Below are 19,510 nucleotides of genomic sequence, written 5' to 3'. Positions count from 1 at the left end.
GAATATCAAGGTTGGAAGGGACCTCAGGAGGTCATCTAGTCCAACGCCCTGCTCAAAGCAGGAACAATCCCCAATTAAATCATCCCAGCCAGGGCTTTGTCAAGCCTGACCTTAAAAACTTCTAAGGAAGGAGATTCCACCACCTCCCTAGGTAACACATTCCAGTGTTTCACCACCCTCCTAGTGAAAAAGTTTTTCCTAATATCCAACCTAAATCTCCCCCACTGCAACTTGAGACCATTACTCCTTGTTCTGTCATCTGCTACCACTGAGAACAGTCTAGAGCTATCCTCTTTGGAACCCCCTTTCAGGTAGTTGAAATCAGCTATCAAATCTCCCCTCATTCTTCTTTTCCGCAGACTAAACATCCCCAGTTCCCTCAGCCTCTCCTCATAAGTCATGTGTTCCAGTCCCCTAATCATTTTTGTTGCCCTCCGCTGGACTCTCTCCAATTTTTCCACATCCTTCTTGTAGTGTGGGGCCCAAAACAGGACACAGTACTCCAGATGAGGCCTCACCAGTGTCGAATAGAGGGGAACGATCACGTCCCTCGATCTGCTGGATATGCCCCTACTTATACATTCCAAAATGCCATTGGCATTCTTGGCAACAAGGGCACACTGTTGACTCATATCCAGCTTCTTGTCCACTGTAACCCCAAGGTCCTTTTCTGCAGAACTGCTGCCTAGCCATTCGGTCCCTAGTCTGTAGCGGCGCATTGGATTCTTCCGTCCTAAGTGCAGGACTCTGCACTTGTCCTTGTTGAACCTCATCAGATTTCTTTTGGCCCAATCCTCCAATTTGTCTAGGTCTCTCTGTATCCTATCCCTACCCTCCAGCATATCTACCACTCCTCCCAGTTTAGTATCATCTGCAAACTTGCTGTTTGCTGTTTGCATCTTCATGCTGTTCACTTAAATTCTGAATTTAAATGCAGGCTAAATTTTCATGTTCACTTTTCAACATGCCATCTTTTTCTTCTTATATGGAAAGCACATGCTCCCAAACATCATCCTGTACAGTAAGTTTTATAACCCCAGAAAACCCAACATCTGCTCTGCATATCAGTGAAGTTCTGCAGTTTTGCAAGGCACAAACCTATGGTAATATAGACTGAAATGAGAGTGGATCCTCTAGACTTGCATGTCTGGAGTTCTGATTGATATAACATGTACACAAGAGTATTATACAATGCATATGTCTTGTACATGGATATAGGGTACAATTTTCAAAACAGTCCCAGTGACTCAGGAGTCTGAATCCCATTTTCAAAAAGGACTTAGGGACCTAAGTCTTATGTGCTAAGTCAAGTGGGTGCTTTTGAATACTTTACCCACAAATATATAATGCTATTATATGAAATATAGAAAAAGACAACATAATATACAGATTTTAAAGACATATATTTATGTGATATATTGTTACTAAATAGCAAGTAAGGGAAAATTAAAAGTTTAATATTTGAAAGGCAGAGGGAGGGGAGGAGGAGAAGAAAGGGTTACCTTCACAAACTGGAACTTTTCCAGTCCATGTGCCATCAGATCTACAGACTCTGTGTTCTGACCCTCCTGCTAGGAAGAAGCCTGGCTGACAGGTATAAATCAATGTATAACCAAGTGAAGGGAGATCCATTCCAGCCACATTAGCATGAACTGGAGCCTCTGGTTGTTTACAGCTGTGTGCTACAAAGAAACTGTACGTTACTTTTTAGTTGAAATAGTAAAAATATTTCAGGAAAAAACAACCTCAAACATTTTGACAGGCAGTTAATTAAACCAAATGCATTAGCAACAATTACTCATATGTATATGTTCTTTCTCATCCGAGAGCTCACTAAGCACTTCATGTTTTATAAACTCTGGGCCCAATCCTGTAAGCAGATACATGAGGCAGATCTTTATTCTTGTGTGACAGCCCACTGAGTTTGAGCGTCCACCTTTGCAGATTTTATGGAAGGCCCAAACACCATATACATGTATTGATTGCCTTCCACAGCAGTAACAGGCAACCACCCATTGCATAAATTGCAACAATTGCTTAATACCAGGCAGCAACTAAATAAGAGTTTAGAACAGGAAATGAAGAAAAATGGTTACTAACCTGTTCTGAAACTATTGTTCTTTGAAATATATTGCACATGTCCATTCCACTTCAGTTGTTTGCAAGCCCTAGCATCTGAAATTTTCCCTCAGTGGTACCAACCAGGGTAGTACATTCACCCGCTGCTGCCAAGTGCTGCTGTGCAATGGTATAAAAGGCAGAACTACTCACAACCCCTCTCTACTCCTTTTTACTAGACAGACTCTGATATAGAAGGGTAGTGGGGTGGGTCATAAAATGGACATGTGAACACGTCTTACAGAACAACACTATCAAAACAGGTTAGTAACCATTTTTAATACTTTGAGTGATTGCATGTCATTCCATTTCAGGAAACTTACAAACAGTTCATTCTGGAGATGGGAGAAGAGTCTGGATAATGACTGAAGGACTACCTGTCCTCCAGACTGTTGAGCGATGGCATAATGAAAAGTAAAAGTATGTCCTGAACACCAAGTTACAGCTCTACAAATATTTAGAATAGGCTCTTGAACGAGAAAGGCTGCAGACCCTGTGTGTGATCTTGCTGAATGTGCTAGCACCCTGTTCGGTGGCGTTACATAAACTGGAAGGTTTCAGAGTAGCAGCCGTGTCAGTCTGTATCTGCAAAAAGAAAAGGAGTACTTGAGGCACTTCAAAGATAGTCTCCAAGATGCCACAAGTACTCCTATAGACTGGAAGGCACTTCATCCTGTCCGCAATCACCATTAATAGTTGGGAGGGAGACTGAAACAGTTTAGTCCTATCCAAGTTAAAGGCTAATGCTCTCCTCGCATCCAATGTGTGGAGTCTCTCCTCGTCCTTATGAACATGAGGCTTAGCGAAGAAAGTAAGTATATTGCCTGCTTGATGTGGAAGTGAGTCATTTGGATGAAGACGGAGATATATCTTATCCATGTAGAAGACAGTGGAGCAGATACCAGACCTCTCAATTCTTCTACTCTCTTTGCAGAGGTAATTTCTACCAAAAAAGCTAACTTCATTAACAGATGAAGTAACAAACCGGTAGCCAGTGGTTCAAAGGGTGGACTTGTTAGTGTTGCTAATACCAGGTTTAAGTACCAAGGAAGAATGGGGTCATCTACTTGGGGAGATAACCAGTCCAGAGCCTTCAAAAAACTGAGTGAGTGACATGGGACTGGAGAAAAGGAAGCAATTACCAGTCAGAGTGTGGAAAGCCAAGATAGCTGCTAAGTGCAGCTGATGGAAATTTCAGGTATAGCATGTGTCGTATTGGATCTTGTAGTGGAGAAACACCTTTGTGTTGATACCAGAGAGAGAAACTTTTCCACTTCAAGTAAGTGTACCTAGTACAAGTTTTCAGCTATTCAAGAGGGCATTTTGCACATCCCTTGAACAGATCTCCTACTGAAGTGTTCACCATGGAGCATCCAGGCTATAAGGTGAAGGATCTCTGGGTAGAGCTGGACAAGGTAACGATGATTCTGAGAGATTAGGTCCAGGTCTGGTGATAGTGTCAATGAAGCCCTGGTAGAGAGGGTCAGTAGCATGGAAAACCAATGCTGGTAAAGCCACGCCAGTGTGAGTATTATGTGAGCATGGCCATATTTAATTTTTAACACCACCCTGTGTAGGATTGGAACCAGAAGGTTCAAATACAACAGGAAAGCATCCATCAGAGACCCTGGACTGTGACTGGACAGTGAACAAAACTGATGACACTTCCTGTTTGGTTAGGTTGCCAATAGGTCTATCTGGGGAGCACCCCAGCGTTGGAAAATATGTCTGATGGAGAGACCACTTGTGGTGACTGGTGAATGATCTGCTTAATCAGTCTGCAAGACTGTTCAGGACACCCGTAACATAGAGGGTTTGAGTTTGAACTCTCAGAGGAGTATTGCTTCTTGGCATAGAAGCAACAATTTGACCTCTCCCTTTCTGTTCACCTAGGACATCACTGCCCTGTTGTCCATAACAACTAGTAAACTCCTTCCTTTGATTTGGGTGAGGAAAGTGTGACAAATGGCTAGACAAATGGCTTTGTGAGAGTGCTCCCTGAAAAGGGATGTGGAAGTGGGGAGGAAATGGGGGTAGACATAAATTGAAGGGTATATTCCATGCTGGGACAAAATGAGAGTAGAAGAGGCTGGAAAACTGCAACTGGTAAGCTGTCCTCTACGAGAATGTCAAACTGACTGCTTGGTGTTCCCAGGCTGTTTGGATGAGTTCAGTGGACAAAAAAGGAGACAGAGGTGGTCTCTTCCTGTAACTTTCCCTTTTTCTTCTAGAGTGCTTCCTGGTGACAAGGCATAAAGGAAACATAACAGCAGGACTGATGTGGATGGAACAACTACTTCTTTGTGAAAGGACTGTAAATATCCAAAAACTTGAGGGTAGGCCTAGAGTCTTTTTGGCTATGAAGCTTGTCATCAGTCTGTTGGAGAAAAAAAGCATCAGTCCCTCAAAAGTGAGATACTGAACGGTTTGTTAGACCTCCTGAAGAAGAACTGATAACTGGTGCCATGAACATCTATATATTATAATGGCTGATGCAGCGTCCAATGCACCCTGAGGCAAGATCCTGGCCACCATTTTTTCCTTATCCACTACTGCAAGAAACTTTTTGTTTCACTTCCTCTACCAGCTTGTCTGTAAATTTTAATATATTGTTCCATAGGGAGAAATTATAAGTAAGGCTCCGTGTTTGTCACAGAGATCACGGAAGTCACGGATTCCTGTGACCTCTGTGACTTCTGCAGCAGCACAGTGCGGCTGGCCCGAGAGCCGCCTGAGAAGCTCGGGCACCCCCTGGACCAGTCACACTGGCTGCTGCTGGGGCAATCTTGGCCCCCCCACTACCACCCAGCAGCAGGGCTGGGGCATGGGGTGGTGCTTACCTGGGGGGCTCCCCGGAAGGGCGACAGCAACTCCCCTCCCTCAGCTACAAGCTCCATGTGCTGCCTCCACCCATAGGTACCGCCCCCACATCTCCCATTGGCTGTGGTTCCCAGCCAATGAGAGCTGCAGACTTGTGGGGCTTGTGGCGGAACGGAGGCAGTACGTGGAGCAAGGTGCGGGGGTGGCAGCTTCCTAGAACTCCGCCCAGCACCCACGGCGCCCCCTTGAGCACCTGAGCCCCCCCAAGTTGCGTCCCCCCATCCTCCCCAGCACCCGTGGCACCCCCTGGGCCACGCACCCCAGCACCTGTGCAGCTTGCCTACCCGCAGCACCTATGCACCGCCCAGCACCCGCGGCATCCCCCCAGTACCTGCAGCGCCCCCTGGGCTGCCCCCTTCCAGCACCCACGGCTTCCCCAGTGCCGTCCCCATGAGCTGTCCCTTCCCCCCCCATTTTTTGTCAGGGATATATAATAAAAGTCATGGACAGGTCACGGGCCATGAATTTTTGTTTACTGCCCATGACCTGTCCATGACTTTTTCTAAAAATACCCGTGACTAAAACGTAGCCTCAATCATAAGGTCCAAGCAATGCTAGCTGATTAGAAATCTGGAGCTGTAGTAGAGCTGTCAAACAAACTTTCCTGCTAATAACACCAAACTTCTTTGCATCTTTTGATTTGTGGGTAGATGCCTGCTGACTCTGGCACTCTCTTTTGTTAACAGCTCAGGCCACCAAAGAACGTGACGGTGGGTGTAAAAATGTTAACCCCCCTGCAAGGGGACATAATACCTCCACTGATGGAAGATGGCATTTGCCACAATACTTTTGTGGGTCCCAGAACAGTTTTATTTATGGGGAACGTCACTTGAGAAGATTCCAAGGTATCAACCAATCTGCGTGAGCTCTCCTGAACTACTTCCACCTGTACATCTACGGAGGAAGACACCCTATTTAAGATGTCCTGGTGAGTTGTGTAATCATATGGGAGGAAACACCAGTCATTACCATCTCGTCAGCCGATGAGGAAGAGGGACACATGGCTGGCTGAGGTGGAGCTTCCCTTCTCTTCCTAAGAGGGATTCACTGAGGCAGATTGAGCTCAGTACCTGGAGTGGCTTCCTGCAGCTCTGCACTGCTTTGTGCTGTTTGCTGGAGGATGTAGAGGGGACGGGTTGCGGAGAAGATCTGCAGGCAGGAGGAAATCCCCACAGGTTCCAATACGGTCATTGATATGGCACCAAAACCCAATTTCTTCCCGACCATGGCTCCCTGTTAGCCAACCAATGAAGAAATTCCAGTGGATACCAGGGTGGGGAGAGTGATCGCTTATGTGATGTGGCTGCGACACATAAGATCCAACTTCCAACTCTGGTGATGAACCTGAGTCATTTGACCAGGGAGGTGGGGTGCTTCTTTGTGCCAGGGTAATGGTGAAAAGGTCTGGAGAGGACTGCCTTGGCTAAATCATTGCTGGCTTGCCTCTTGGTGGTGCCATACAAGGGAGTACCAGAATGTCCAGAAGTGCCCACAGTACCAGGGGCTGAACTCTAGTAGCTGGCAAATCCGCATGAGTGTCTGTTAGTACTGGGTGAGCTGTCTCTTGAACTGCCAGCAGAGTTTGCACCGAGACTCAGTAGATCACATGCTATGTCATATGCTTCAGGCATTGATGGCACAGGAAAAATCTCTGCTAAGCTACAGATGATGGCATCACTGAACAGGATGCTGCTCCCTTTGAGGTCAGTCTGAACAGCACAAGTACTGGTGTAAAAGTTGACAACCTTCTCTCCCCCGAGGTGCAGTCTGCACAGGGGAGTGCCTTGACACCGAGTGCACTCTACCCTCCTTCTCAGCTTAATTGCTGGTCTCTGGTGTTGGGGACCTTGATCTGCTTGACGATGGATCCCTTGATGCAGTCTCCCACTGCTTCTTCTTTGGTACTACATAAGGAGATTTGTTCAAAGACTCTGCCATGACAGAAGTACTGCTGTTAACTGAAGGAGAGGCACCCAGTAGTTGACCCGAATAGGAAGGCTCCAAGGGTGGCTGCAGGGGGTTGCCTCTGCAAGAAAGTGCTTTAGTCTGACCTCCCTATCCCTTTTAATTCTGGGCTTAAAGTTCCTTCATATTTGGCACGTGTCCCTGACGTGGGCTTCTCTTAAGCACTGCAGGCACCTGGAGAGCAAGTCACTGACTGGCATCAGCTTCTTGCAGCCATCACAAGGGTTGAAGTCCAGAAACCAGAGCATGCTCCAGGACCAGGCATTGGTATCCAGAACAGGCATGAACTGAAGTGTACACTGAGTACACTATTTTTTTTAAAAAAGGAAACCTACAAGTAGAAAGCTATCAACTATTAACAAATACCAGCTATATTCAATAGAAATGCTAAAGCCTTGACTACATTGTCACTTTACAGCCCTGAAACTTTCTTGCGCAAGGGTCTGAAAAAACACCCTCCTGAGCGTGGCAAATTTCAGTGCTGTAAAGTGGCAGCGTAGACAGTGCACCAGCGCTGGGAGCTATTCCCCTTGTGGGGGTGGTTTTTTCAGAGCGCAGGGAGAGCTCTCTCTCTGGTGCTGCAACTACACCACCATGTTAAAGCACTGCCGTGGCAGCACTGCTACGGCAGTGCTTTAATGTTGCTAGTGAAGACAAGTGCGTCCCTCTTTCTTAGGGAAACACTTGCAGTAGGTAGGTAGAACACTCTGATAACCATCACAGGCAGTAAGAAGGAATTGAAAAAGGTTGGGGGTGGCTCTGCCCTTTATACCATCATGCAGCAGCATGAGACAGCACAGGGAGCATGCTAAGGGGTAAATCCCTGTTGCTAGTACATGGTGTGCACAAACACCCGAAGTGGAATGGACATGTGCAATCACTCAAAGAAAAATAATGAGTCACCCTGAAGTTACAAGGAGTAATTTTAGGTAAAACAGACTGTAATTATCCTGGGTAGAAATTACCCAGAATGACTCTTAATGAACCTTCTTTTGAGAAAAACATCTTGGTACAGGTGTCTGAAACATTAGTTTTACACTAGATCCAAAACATGGCACCTTCAACAGAAGAGTGCCCCCTTTCATTGCAGTTGAGCACTGATTCAGCACTCGGAGGGAAGAGTGTCACCTACTGAATCACTAACACAACGTCACAGAGCAACCTTGCATGCTCCCATCCATGTAATGTGTGGTTCTCATCCTGCTGATCTTATGTTATGAGTTATGACGTATCTTATGACCATCGCAGATGGCATGTTTTCAGGCTGTTTGTAGAACTGGAAGGCATTACTTGTGACATTACAGTATAAATGAATCAGCACTACAAGACAGTAGTTTGCATAAGTCTCTTAAAATGCATAGTCGCCTAGGAGAGAAACAGCTTCCCTGACTTAGAAAGAACTTCCTCTCTCTTTCAGATATGACTAATTATTGTTACCTTAACAAATTGCCACACTGCCCTTTTTCAAAGTATCAGCACTGGGTACTAGGAAAGCAGTGCAAACAATTTGTTATTATTAATACTGGAGCATATGCTTTGAAACCTCAGACGAAACTTAGTGGCCTTGATGTTCCACTTGGATGAAGTGCAGAGGGGGTTACTCCCTGATTCAGGGCTGCCCATCCCCAGTGCAATTTAGGGCTGCACAGAGTTTTACCATGATCCCTTTTTCCTTTCCTCTACCCCTCCTGCAGCCACACTCTCACCCTCACACATTTATCTAATAAAGTAGCATTGAATCCAATCAACTATAAAGAGTAATAAACGGAGCTTTGGTTTTCCTATGTCTATAATGGCTTGTAGAACTGTGAAAGATTAAAATCACATGAATATGGATAAATTGAGTAAAATACGATTTTAATCTTTCATAGTTCTACAAGCCATTATAGACATAGGAAAACCAAAACTTAGTTTATTATTGTTCACTACTTTTCAACAATATAGTACATTTAAGTTAATTTAAGAAACCTATCATGGGTAACTATTTCCATCCAAGACTAACAGAAAAATATTTATCCCCATTACTTACGTATACATTCTGGCTGAATCCCACTCCACGTAAGATCAGGGAGGCAAGTTCGGGTTGTAGATCCTTGGAGAAGGTGTCCTTTTTTACATTGAAATTGAACAACATTTCCCACCTAATGAAACAGTGAAAGTACAATGATGTTATCACAAGGAAATATAAATTGTTCCACAATCAATAGGGAAAACTCCTACACAGAATGCAGGATGGATAAGATGAGCTGTGAAGACCTTTCAAGAGCTGGGCAGAAAAAGGGAATTCCATTCTGTGGAGGATTTGGTACTTTGGAAGAAAACCCTCAAATTTCAGAAATCTCAGTGAAAGGGAATGGAGCCCTAACTCTGGGACAGTCTATGTAGTGGGATCTTGGAAGCCATGGAAGCTCTGGCTGCCAAAGGGCTGCGAGCCTGGGAGCCCAGACTGCCAAGGAGTCACAAACTGGGAGGCAGCCCTTCCAGGCTCTCATCTCCTTGTCACATTGTCAGGGGCTGCCACGGATTTCGGACAGTGTGCTGGCAGGAAATCAGGCAGGTTTTGAAACCTTTGTGGCAGTGGGTTTCTTTGAAACTTCTTTGAAATTGAACCATTATGTCAAATTTTCTGTTGTAAGGAATCAGCAAATTCTGACGAAAAATATTTCACTGGAACTTCTCTGACCAGCTCTAGTTCCTTCTGACTCAAGCCTCCATGGTTCAAGCATTTTCTTTTAGCTTTGAGCCCTATGGTGTTTAACTTTACTCTCTCACTACAAGAAGAGAAAAAAATCAATATGTTTAATAGATAACAATGTGAATACATGAAAATCTACACTCTTAACTCCTCTGAGTTCATCATTTTTTTAGGCTTGGAATGGATAATTTGAAAAAAAAAAGGAAAGGATTCTTTGCAAGTGAAGCAAAAATAGTGTCTGAATGCTCGCAGTATCATCGCTTTTGAATACACTAAGTACAGGGCCATTTATTATACACTGAGAATTGTTAACTCATATACACTTGTGCTTAAACATCTTTAGATACAGACGTCATAGGTCAAATGTGCCATCTAGTGAGCTTTGTATCTTTTGATGCATGTTTGAAGGAGAGGTTGTTGAGTTTGCACTAACTTTCCATAGCGCAGTGCATTTACATTTTTTTTTAAATTTTGATTAAGTTTAAAAGCCTTGATAAAAGTTCTTGATCCCCAAAAGGTAAAATATGCACATCTTTCGTAACAACTGAATCCCGTTAAACATAGTGCTTCACTACTATAAACAATTATTTGAAACCTTATAGTACAATTCCATTTCAGCTCAGTATTCTCATCATGGTGAAATGTAATAATAACCCATGAGCTATGCATAGTACTTGTATGTGAATTAATATTGAAACTTTTTTTCCTTTACAACGTCCACTGGACTATATAATTACTTTAAAGAGATGCAGCAAATCAGGTTTTCATAATGAAATACATACTAGGAAAACACTATTGACAGTTATTGAAATTACATTGAATTGCAATATTAATGCTCTTTTATCTGATAAAGTAGCATTGAATCCAATCAACTATACTAGATTGCCTGGCAATACGTGTTACTCTTATAACAGATTAGTGGACATCAGCTCTCCATTTCTTCAAACGAACAGTTTTGAACCAAGGTTTCTTCTATACCTGTTCTATTTATTTGGTATCTGTCAATCTAACAATATTTTGGCATTCTGGTTATGAAGCAAACATCCTTTTGCTCCTGCTCCAGCCACCAAATCAATACCACTGTGTTAAACACATTTGTAACATTTCAATGCAAATGACATATGAATCTACTTATTCTCCTCTTTGTTTCAGAAACATTCTTTTGAAGAGGAATCAACAATTTTCTATGAAGGAAAGAGCTGGATACATCCCTTTCCCCCTTTACTTTCACCCATATTTTGCACCTAAACACAGTGGCCTAATTTTTGAGATGCTGAGTAGAGGAAATTCCACTGGCTCCCACAGAAAGCAAGGAGAGTTACATATCAGGCTGCTTAGGGATCCAATATGAAAATATTGGACTAAGTAACTTGTTCAAGATCAAGACTCAATGACACATCATGTAAACACTCAGGCTGAAAAAGGAGGTGCTGTCGTCATCATGAATAGGTCAGAATATGAACAAGAGGCTGCTCGGCAGCTCTCCAACAGCGCTTTCTACAAGCCATTACCCTCTGATCCCACTGAGGGTTACCAAAAGAAACTACACCATTTGCTCAAGAAACTCCCTGAGAAAGCACAAGAACAAATCCACATAGACACACCCCTAGAACACCGACCAGGGGTATTCTATCTGCTACCCAAGATCCATAAACCTGGAAATCCTGGATGCCCCATCATCTTAGGCATTGGCACCCTGACAGCAGGATTGTCTGGCTATGTAGACTCCCTCCTCAGGTCCTACGCTACCAGCACTCCCAGCTATCTTCGAGACACCACTGACTTTCTAAGGAAACTACAATCCATTGGTGATCTTCCTGAAAACACCATCCTAGCCACGATGGATGTAGAAGCCCTCTACACCAACATTCCACACAAAGATGGACTACAGGCCGTCAGGAACAGTATCCCCAATAATGTCACGGCAAACCTGGTGGCTGAACTTTGTGACTTTGTCCTCACCCATAACTATTTCACATTTGGGGACAATGTATACCTTAAAATCAGTGGCACCGCTACGGGTACCCGCATGGCCCCACAGTATGCCAACATTTTTATGGCTGACTTAGAACAACGCTTCCTCAGCTCTTGTCCCCTAATGCCCCTACTCTACTTGCGCTACATTGATGACATCTTCATCATCTGGACTCATGGAAAAGAAGCCCTTGAGGAATTCCACCAGGATTTCAACAATTTCCATCGCACCATCAACCTCAGCCTGGACCAGTCCACACAAGAGATCCACTTTCTGTACACTATGGTGCTAATAAGCTATGGTCACATAAACACCACCCTATATTGGAAACCTACTGACCGCAATGCTTACTTACATGCCTCCAGCTTTCATCCAGACCACACCACACGATCCATTGTCTACAGCCAAGCTCTACGATACAACTGCATTTGCTCCAGTCCCTCAGACAGAGACAAACACCTACAAGATCTCTATCAAGCATTCTTACAAACTCCTGAAGTGAAGAAACAGATCGACAGAGTCAGAAGAGTAACCAGAAGTTACCTACTACAGGAGAGGCCCAACAAAGAAAATAACAGAACGCCACTAGCCATCACCTTCAGCCCCCAATTAAAACCTCTCTTACACATCATCAAGGATCTACAACCTATCCTGAAGGACGACCCATCACTCTCACAGATCTTGGGAGACAGGCCAGTCCTTGCTTACAGACAGCCCCCCAACCTGAAGCAAATACTCACCAGCAACCACGCACCACACAACAAAAACACTAACCCAGGAACCTATCCTTGTAACAAAGCCTGTTGCCAACTGTGTCCACATATCTATTCAGGGGACACCATCAGAGGGCCTAATCACATCAGCCATACTATCAGAGGCGCGTTCACCTGCACATCTACCAATGTGATATATGCCATCATGTGCCAGCAATGCCTCTCTGCCATGTACATTGGCCAAACTGGACAGTCTCTATGCAAAAGAATAAATGGACACAAATCAGACGTTAAGAATTATAACATTCAAAAACCAGTCGGAGAACACTTCAATCTCTTCGGTCACTCGATTACAGACCTAAAAGTAGCAATTCTTCAACAAAAAAACTTCAGAAACAGACTCCAATGAGAGACTGCTGAATTGGAATTAATTTGCAAACTGGATACAATTAACTTAAGGCTTGAATAAAGACTGTCAGTGGATGTGTCATTACACAAAGTAAAACTATTTTCCCATGTTTATTTCCCCCCCACTGTTCCTCACACATTCTTGTCAACTACGAGAAATGGCCCACCTTGATTATCACTACAAAAGGTTCTCCCGTCCCCGCCCCCACCCCTACCCCCACCCCCCACCCCGCTCTCCTGCTGGTAATAGCTCACCTTACCTGATCACTCTTGTTACAGTGTGTATGGTAACACCCATTATTTCATGTTCTCTGTGTATATAAATCTCCCCACTGTAGTTTCCACTGCATGCATCCGATGAAGTGAGCTGTAGCTCACGAAAGCTTATGCTCAAATAAGTTTGTTAGTCTCTAAGGTGCCACAAGTACTCCTTTTCTTTTTGCGGATACAGACTAACATGGCTGCTACTCTGAAACCTATCAGAAATTCTATCCACTTTAGGCTCCATAGTAAACTTCAATCAACATTAAAATATAGAAAATCAGAAAGAGTCATACAAAAAGTGAAAACTAGGTCAAATGACAAAGGATAAATATTAAAAAAAATCAGCACAAGCATGTAGGGACAAAATTTGAAAGGCCAAGGGACAAAATATGATTAAAGGGTAACAATAAAACATTTTGCAAATACATTAGAAGCAAGAGGAAGACCAAGAAGAGGGTAAGCTCATTACTCAATGAGGAGGGAAAGACAATTACTGAAAATACAGCACTGACCAAAGTGTTAAATTCCCTTTTTGTTTTAGTTTTCACCAAGAACTGATCAGATGACTAATACAGTGAACATTAGTGTAAACGGGGTATGATCTTAGGCTAAAATAGGGCAAGAACAAGTTAAAAATTACTTAGGCAAGTTAGATGCCTTCAAGTCACCAGTGCCTGGTGAAATATATCCTAGAACACTTAAGGAACTAGCTGAAGAGATCTCTGAGCCATTAGCAATTATTGTTGAGAACTTGTGGAAGACAGGAGAGATCTCAGAGGACTAGAAAAAGGCAAATATAGTACCTATCTATAAAAAAGAGGAATAAGGACAACCCAGGGAATTATAAACTAGTCATCTTAAATTCACTTCCCGGAGAGATAACAGAGCAAATAATTAAACAATCAATTTGTAAGCACCTGGAAGATAATAAGGGGAAAAGTAACAGTCAGTATGGATTTGTCAAGAACAAATCATGTCAAACCAAGTTAATATCCTCCTTTGACAGGGTAACAAGTCTTGTGGATAGAGGGTAAGCAGTAGATCTATTTTGACTTTAATAAGGCTTTTGATACTGTCTCACATGACATTTTCAAAAATAAACTAGGGAAATACAGTCTAGATGAACCTATATTAGGTGGGTACACAACTGATTGGAAAATCATACTCAGAGTGTAGTTATCAATGGTTCACAGTCAAACTGGAAGGGTGTATCGAGAGGGGTCCTTCAGGGATCTGTCCTTGGTCCAGTCCTATTCAATATCTTCATCAATGATTTGGATAATAGCATAGAGAGTACACTTATAAAGTTTGTGGGCAAAACCAAGCTGGGAGGGGTTGGAAGTGCTTTGGAGGATATGGGTTGAATGCAAAATGATCTTGATGAACTGGAGAAAAGGCCTGAAATACACAGGATGAAATTCAATAAGGACAAATGCAAAGTGCTCCACTTAGGAAGGAACAATCAACTTCACAAATTCAAAATGGGAAATGATTAATAGGAAGGAGTCCTGCAAAAAATGATCTGAGGTTACAATGGATTAGACACTAAATATGAGTCAACAATGTAATACCACTGAAAAAATAAAAGTGAACATCATGCTTGGACGTGTTAGCAGGAGTATTGTAAGCAAGTCATGAAACGTAATTCTTCTGCTCTACTCAGCACTGATAATGCCTCAGGTGGAGTACTGTGTCCAGTGCCAGCACCCATACTTCAGTAAAGATGTAGACAATCTGGAGAAAACCCAGAGGAGAGCCACAAAAAGGATTAAAGGTCTAGAAAACATGACCTGTGAGGAAAGACTGAAAAAAATGGGTTTGTGTAGTCTTCAGAAAAGAAGACTGAGGGGGGAACACAATAAAAGTCTTCAAGTACATAAAAGAGGAGGGTGATAAATTGTTTTCCTTATCTATGAAGGACTGGACAAGAAGTAATGGGTTTAGATTGCAGCAAGGGAGATATGGTTAGACATTAGAGAAAATGTCTTAGCTGTAAAGATAGTTACACTGGAACAAATTACCTAGGGAGGTTGTGGAACATCTGTCATTGGAGTTTTTAAGAACAGGTTAGACAAAGACCTGTCAGGGACGGTGATCCTTAGCCCTGCCTCAGTGCAGAGGACTGGGATAGCTGAACTATCGAGGTCCCTTCCAGTCCTAGATTTGTATGATTCTATTATTTCAAGTTCTGTACAATGTAGTCCTGCTCAAACCAGAGATGTGCAAACAGGAAGTTGGTCCTTAAGGAGTGCCTGAAGAGTCATACCCATTGGGTTTGACTGCAGCAAAAATCCTGAGTCTCCAAGATCTAGAGGAACACTGGCAAAGGGAACTAACTCATACTGTGGCTGCTGCCTTTAACCCAAGGCTGCATCTCCTGCCTACCACCCAGTTCCTCAGGCATCAACTCCCACCCCGAGCAGTGATTGGCTCAAAGGCAAAGGAACTGGAGATTGTGTGGGGCTGTGGAAATTCCTCCCCTTTGAAGCTGGCAGTGCAGCTCACAGCACTACCCCCCATTCAAAAGTACAAGCCCCCACCCTGCAGCAGCTTGCCCACCATCTAGGAGCGTCAGCCTTCCTATGCCACAAATCCCTGATCCCAGAGTATAAAATTGAAATGCTTAAACTGCTAACATAAATATTGTGAAAATTCCTGTTCATAACATTCACAAAATTTTTCCACTAAACATTTTTTCTACTAAAAATGCTAAAAAACCCTCATGTTTTTGTATCCTGATACAGTAGCAACACATGAAAATATTTCTGCATTGTTCTCCTTTTTTATTTTAAACTGCACTATTGGGCTAATTTTATACCCAGACTCTGCATCACTGATTTCTTCTCCACTGGGAAATCAAGCTGCAAAGCACTGGATATCTACTACCACTCAGCAGAGGGGTGATGCTCATCTCAGAAGAAGGTGTATAAATATTAACCATTCCCAACCATAACCAAGTTTACTAATAATACATTTTCAAAATGAGAGGCATGAGCTATGAGCACAATTGTTACTGAAACACACACACTTCTATCTGAGATTGCAGTAAATTCACTTCACTAAGAGCAGCAGAAGTTTTGGTTAGTCATGGTAAAACCAGTTAAGATAAAGTAACAACTGACCAAAGCATTTGCTTAGAGTTCTATCTGAATTTTTATGAGTGCTGGAAAGGAAAGGAGAACTATTTTTTTTTAAGTGTGATTCTACCCGTCTTTATTCTTGGTCCTCCAGTCGCCAGATTATACCAGGATATTGAATGGGTTTTCTCTTCCCAAAAAATCTGGGTTGTAAGTGGATGTGGCTAGAGTCAGATGCAGGGGAATAGGAACTGAAACAAAGTGTTCTTTTGGTGAGCAGGGTGGTGGGTTTCCAGCTGTAGGGGAGGCAGATAAAGCAGGTACTGCTGTATATGGGCGATGGCTGCATTAAAGTTTGTTGTTTTTTTGGACAATCTGGTGTCACATCATGCCTTCTAATGATCCTTATGTTACAATATGTTGTAGAGAGGACTTAATAATGTATGGAACTTCCAGTGGGAGGTCATTCACTCTAAACTGACTAAAGGACATAGAGCAGTGGTGGGCAACCTGTGACCCACGGGCCGCATGCGGCTCATCAGGGAAATCTGATTGCAGACTACGAGACATTTTGCCGACTTTGACCATCCACAGGCACGGCCCCCTGCGGTTCCCAGTGGCCACGGTTTGCCGTTCCTGGCCAATGGGAGCTGCAGGAAGTGGTGGGCCACAGGTACATGCTGGCTGGGAACGGTGAACCGCAGCAAAGGTGAGAGGGGTTGTGCCTGTGGATGGTCAATGTCAGCAAAATGTCTTGCGGCCCACAATCAGATTACCCTGATGGGCCGCGGGCCGCAGGTTGCCCACCACTGACATAAAGTCTAGTGTGTGTCTTGCTCATACCACAGTCTCAGCTCATACTACAAGTTTTGCTTGCAGTTGTTGGTGGTCAGACCAGGTGAATGGGACATTAATGAGATGCCCAGTATCCATTCATTGGCAGGCAATGGGATCTAATAACTACCTGTGTAAAACTCATGGTTCCTCACTTTACAAGTTAAAATGTTTTCTCTGTCAGCCACCCCTGCAAACTAGAGTGAAGCTCTATTCTTTCTTTCTTGCTTGTCTGCACCAGAAATAAAGATTCGCCACTTAGAACAGAGTTAACTATTCTTCACAATCATGTGCAAACTAGAGCAGAAGCCATCTCACTCTATCCTCTCTTAGTTGAATGGAAGTAAAATGTGGGAAAATCTTATTTTCATCACTAACTGGTAGATATGACTTTCAGGAAACAGATCTATTGAGTAAGAAGGTGCATCTTTAGAGTCATTATTCTGACCATAAAGGGACTTAAACAGTCTTTTCATACTAAACATCTGTTATTTATTGTAGAGCTCTGTATTTTTTTTAACAAACAAAAGCAATAAAAAGTTATATTTTTGGAAGGCAAGTATGCCTGGATACAAGGGATGGCTGGTGTGCATTCCCCAGTGTGTCTGCTGTATCAGTTCTTTTGCTCAACTAACATTTGGCCATTCTTTTGGAAGTGAAATAAAATGCACCTCTTGACACCCTAGCTGAATCCTAGCTGAAAACCTACATGGTCATAAAGGCTCTCTCAGAAAAACGGGGTTGCTCAGAGTATTGGTAATGGCACTTTCACCACTACATCACTTCTATTAATCCAGTCCAGTGCCATAGGCATAAAAGTCTTTGCTACTAAATAAACAAAATTATTGGTCTCTGTGAAATAAGTTTGTAGTCTTAGTTCCCTGTGAATGTGTGTGCGCATCACATAATCTCACACAATTTGCATCCTTGTTGGAAGTTAAAGGCTGATTAGACTAAGAATGAACTATTCTTTCACTGCTCCTGATCAAGATTGGGGCATAGTGGTGGGGGAAGATTTGGAGGTGTACACATGGCTGTCCATACTATACAGCACTTATCTTGAAATAAACAGGTTTTCATTCTACAGTGCTATCAAATTATAGCTTTATAAGCACTAAATTCACAGAAGAAAAAAGTTTACAAGGTTTTCCCTTATCTTCATATTGAATATCATACGGCGCATCATAAAACAGACCCAAGAGCTAATACAAGGATACTAGGGGTGTAATGTGGCTATTTTTCTTTCTAAATACAGTTTGCACTTTGGCTCCCTTCAAGCTTTAACATGCAGGAAACTTGCTGAATTTCCACAAAAACCTAAATTGGAAAAAAAAATAGAACTACAGAGCCTCGCATGCAAGACAGATTGTTCTAAATAAATCCTTGCTTCATTTCAGCAGTATGGTGCGCTGTAATGGCTTATGGTCAATGTGCTATAAACAATTTCCTATGTTACTAGCAATATCTGAACAAATATTTCAAACCCACAGTTCATTTCAAAGAAGCAATTTATTTTTCAAGCTTATAGATGAAGTTGCTATATACTGAGACAAAGGTATTTTGTCTTTGTAATATCTGCTTGATATAATATACTGTGTTCAGAATAAATTTGCTACATAACAAAATATTGGAATGAATGATAATATCCTAAAAGCAGGTACACATCCCAATTATACCATACGATACCATTTATTTACATTCTGTGGCTGGTATCTGAAGTAGGGCTGAGCTAGCATTTTTGATGCACATCTGCTTAACTTAATATGCAAGGGCCAAATACTGATACCCTTACTCAATTTCTGTCTAATCTTTCCTCTGGAAAACTCCAACTAGCATCATTACATTGTGATGTGGTGATAGCATGTATGCTGTGATCTAGAAGAGACCCACACTGTGCACAGACCCTATCTTTGGGACCTGGGAAAGCAGGCAGGTAGTGGCTTTTTTGTAGGCACAGATTATAAAATGCAAAGTCTGGAGATCACTTCAAAACAGCAAAGTGGGGAGGTCAGGGCTGGATAATTCTCTGTGTAGCCAGCTTAAAAGAGCCTGATCTTGGAGTTCTGGTGACAGAAGAGGACTGGCCAGGCAGGGAAGTGGATAACTAGGAAGAAATTGGCACTGTGGAAACCCATAACTTGGGGTTAGCATTGCCAAGAGGTCATGCCATGTTCATTCTGTGTAATCTGACACCCAACAACCAGAGGTGTCAGGTGGAAGGTGTTCTACGTTGGGGTTTTACTGTCAGCCTCAGACCTAAACTTTCTCCGTGTTTGTGAGATCTTAATTAGAAGCTGCACTATGAAGTATGCAACTTGGTTCTACTAGTGTTAACTGGTGACACTGTATATGTACAAATTGTGCGGAACATCTACTATTTTAGAAGCAGAACTTTATCTGACAAAAACTCTTCATTATTCACTTGCTAAAACTTCAAAGTGCTCTGCCTAATCCTCCATAACTGTGTGTGCAGTGTTGTTGTCGTGTCTTGGTCCCAGGACATTAGAGAGACAAGGTACGTGAAGAAGGGCTCTGTGTACCTTGAAAGCTTGTCTCACCAACAGAAGTTGGGCCAATAAAA

The 19,510-nt window shown here is 42.9% G+C and overlaps 1 protein-coding gene across 2 annotated transcripts in view; it reads right to left on the bottom strand.

The window, feature by feature from the left end:
* CSMD3 (CUB and Sushi multiple domains 3) overlaps positions 1-19,510 on the bottom strand; it is a 1,174,472-nt gene that overhangs the window by 24,537 nt on the left and 1,130,425 nt on the right. For both annotated transcript variants that reach the window (XM_037892097.2, XM_043539165.1), the window contains 2 exons: positions 8,993-9,104; positions 1,503-1,682 (listed from right to left, as the gene is read on the bottom strand). In XM_037892097.2, the coding sequence (XP_037748025.1) occupies positions 1,503-1,682; positions 8,993-9,104 (292 nt within the window). The remainder of the gene's footprint in view (positions 1-1,502; positions 1,683-8,992; positions 9,105-19,510) is intronic.

The sequence above is a fragment of the Chelonia mydas genome, chromosome 2 (assembly GCF_015237465.2).
Source record: "Chelonia mydas isolate rCheMyd1 chromosome 2, rCheMyd1.pri.v2, whole genome shotgun sequence".
In the NCBI taxonomy this organism is placed as follows: domain Eukaryota; kingdom Metazoa; phylum Chordata; order Testudines; family Cheloniidae; genus Chelonia; species Chelonia mydas.
This window is presented reverse-complemented; position numbering and strand designations above follow the sequence as displayed.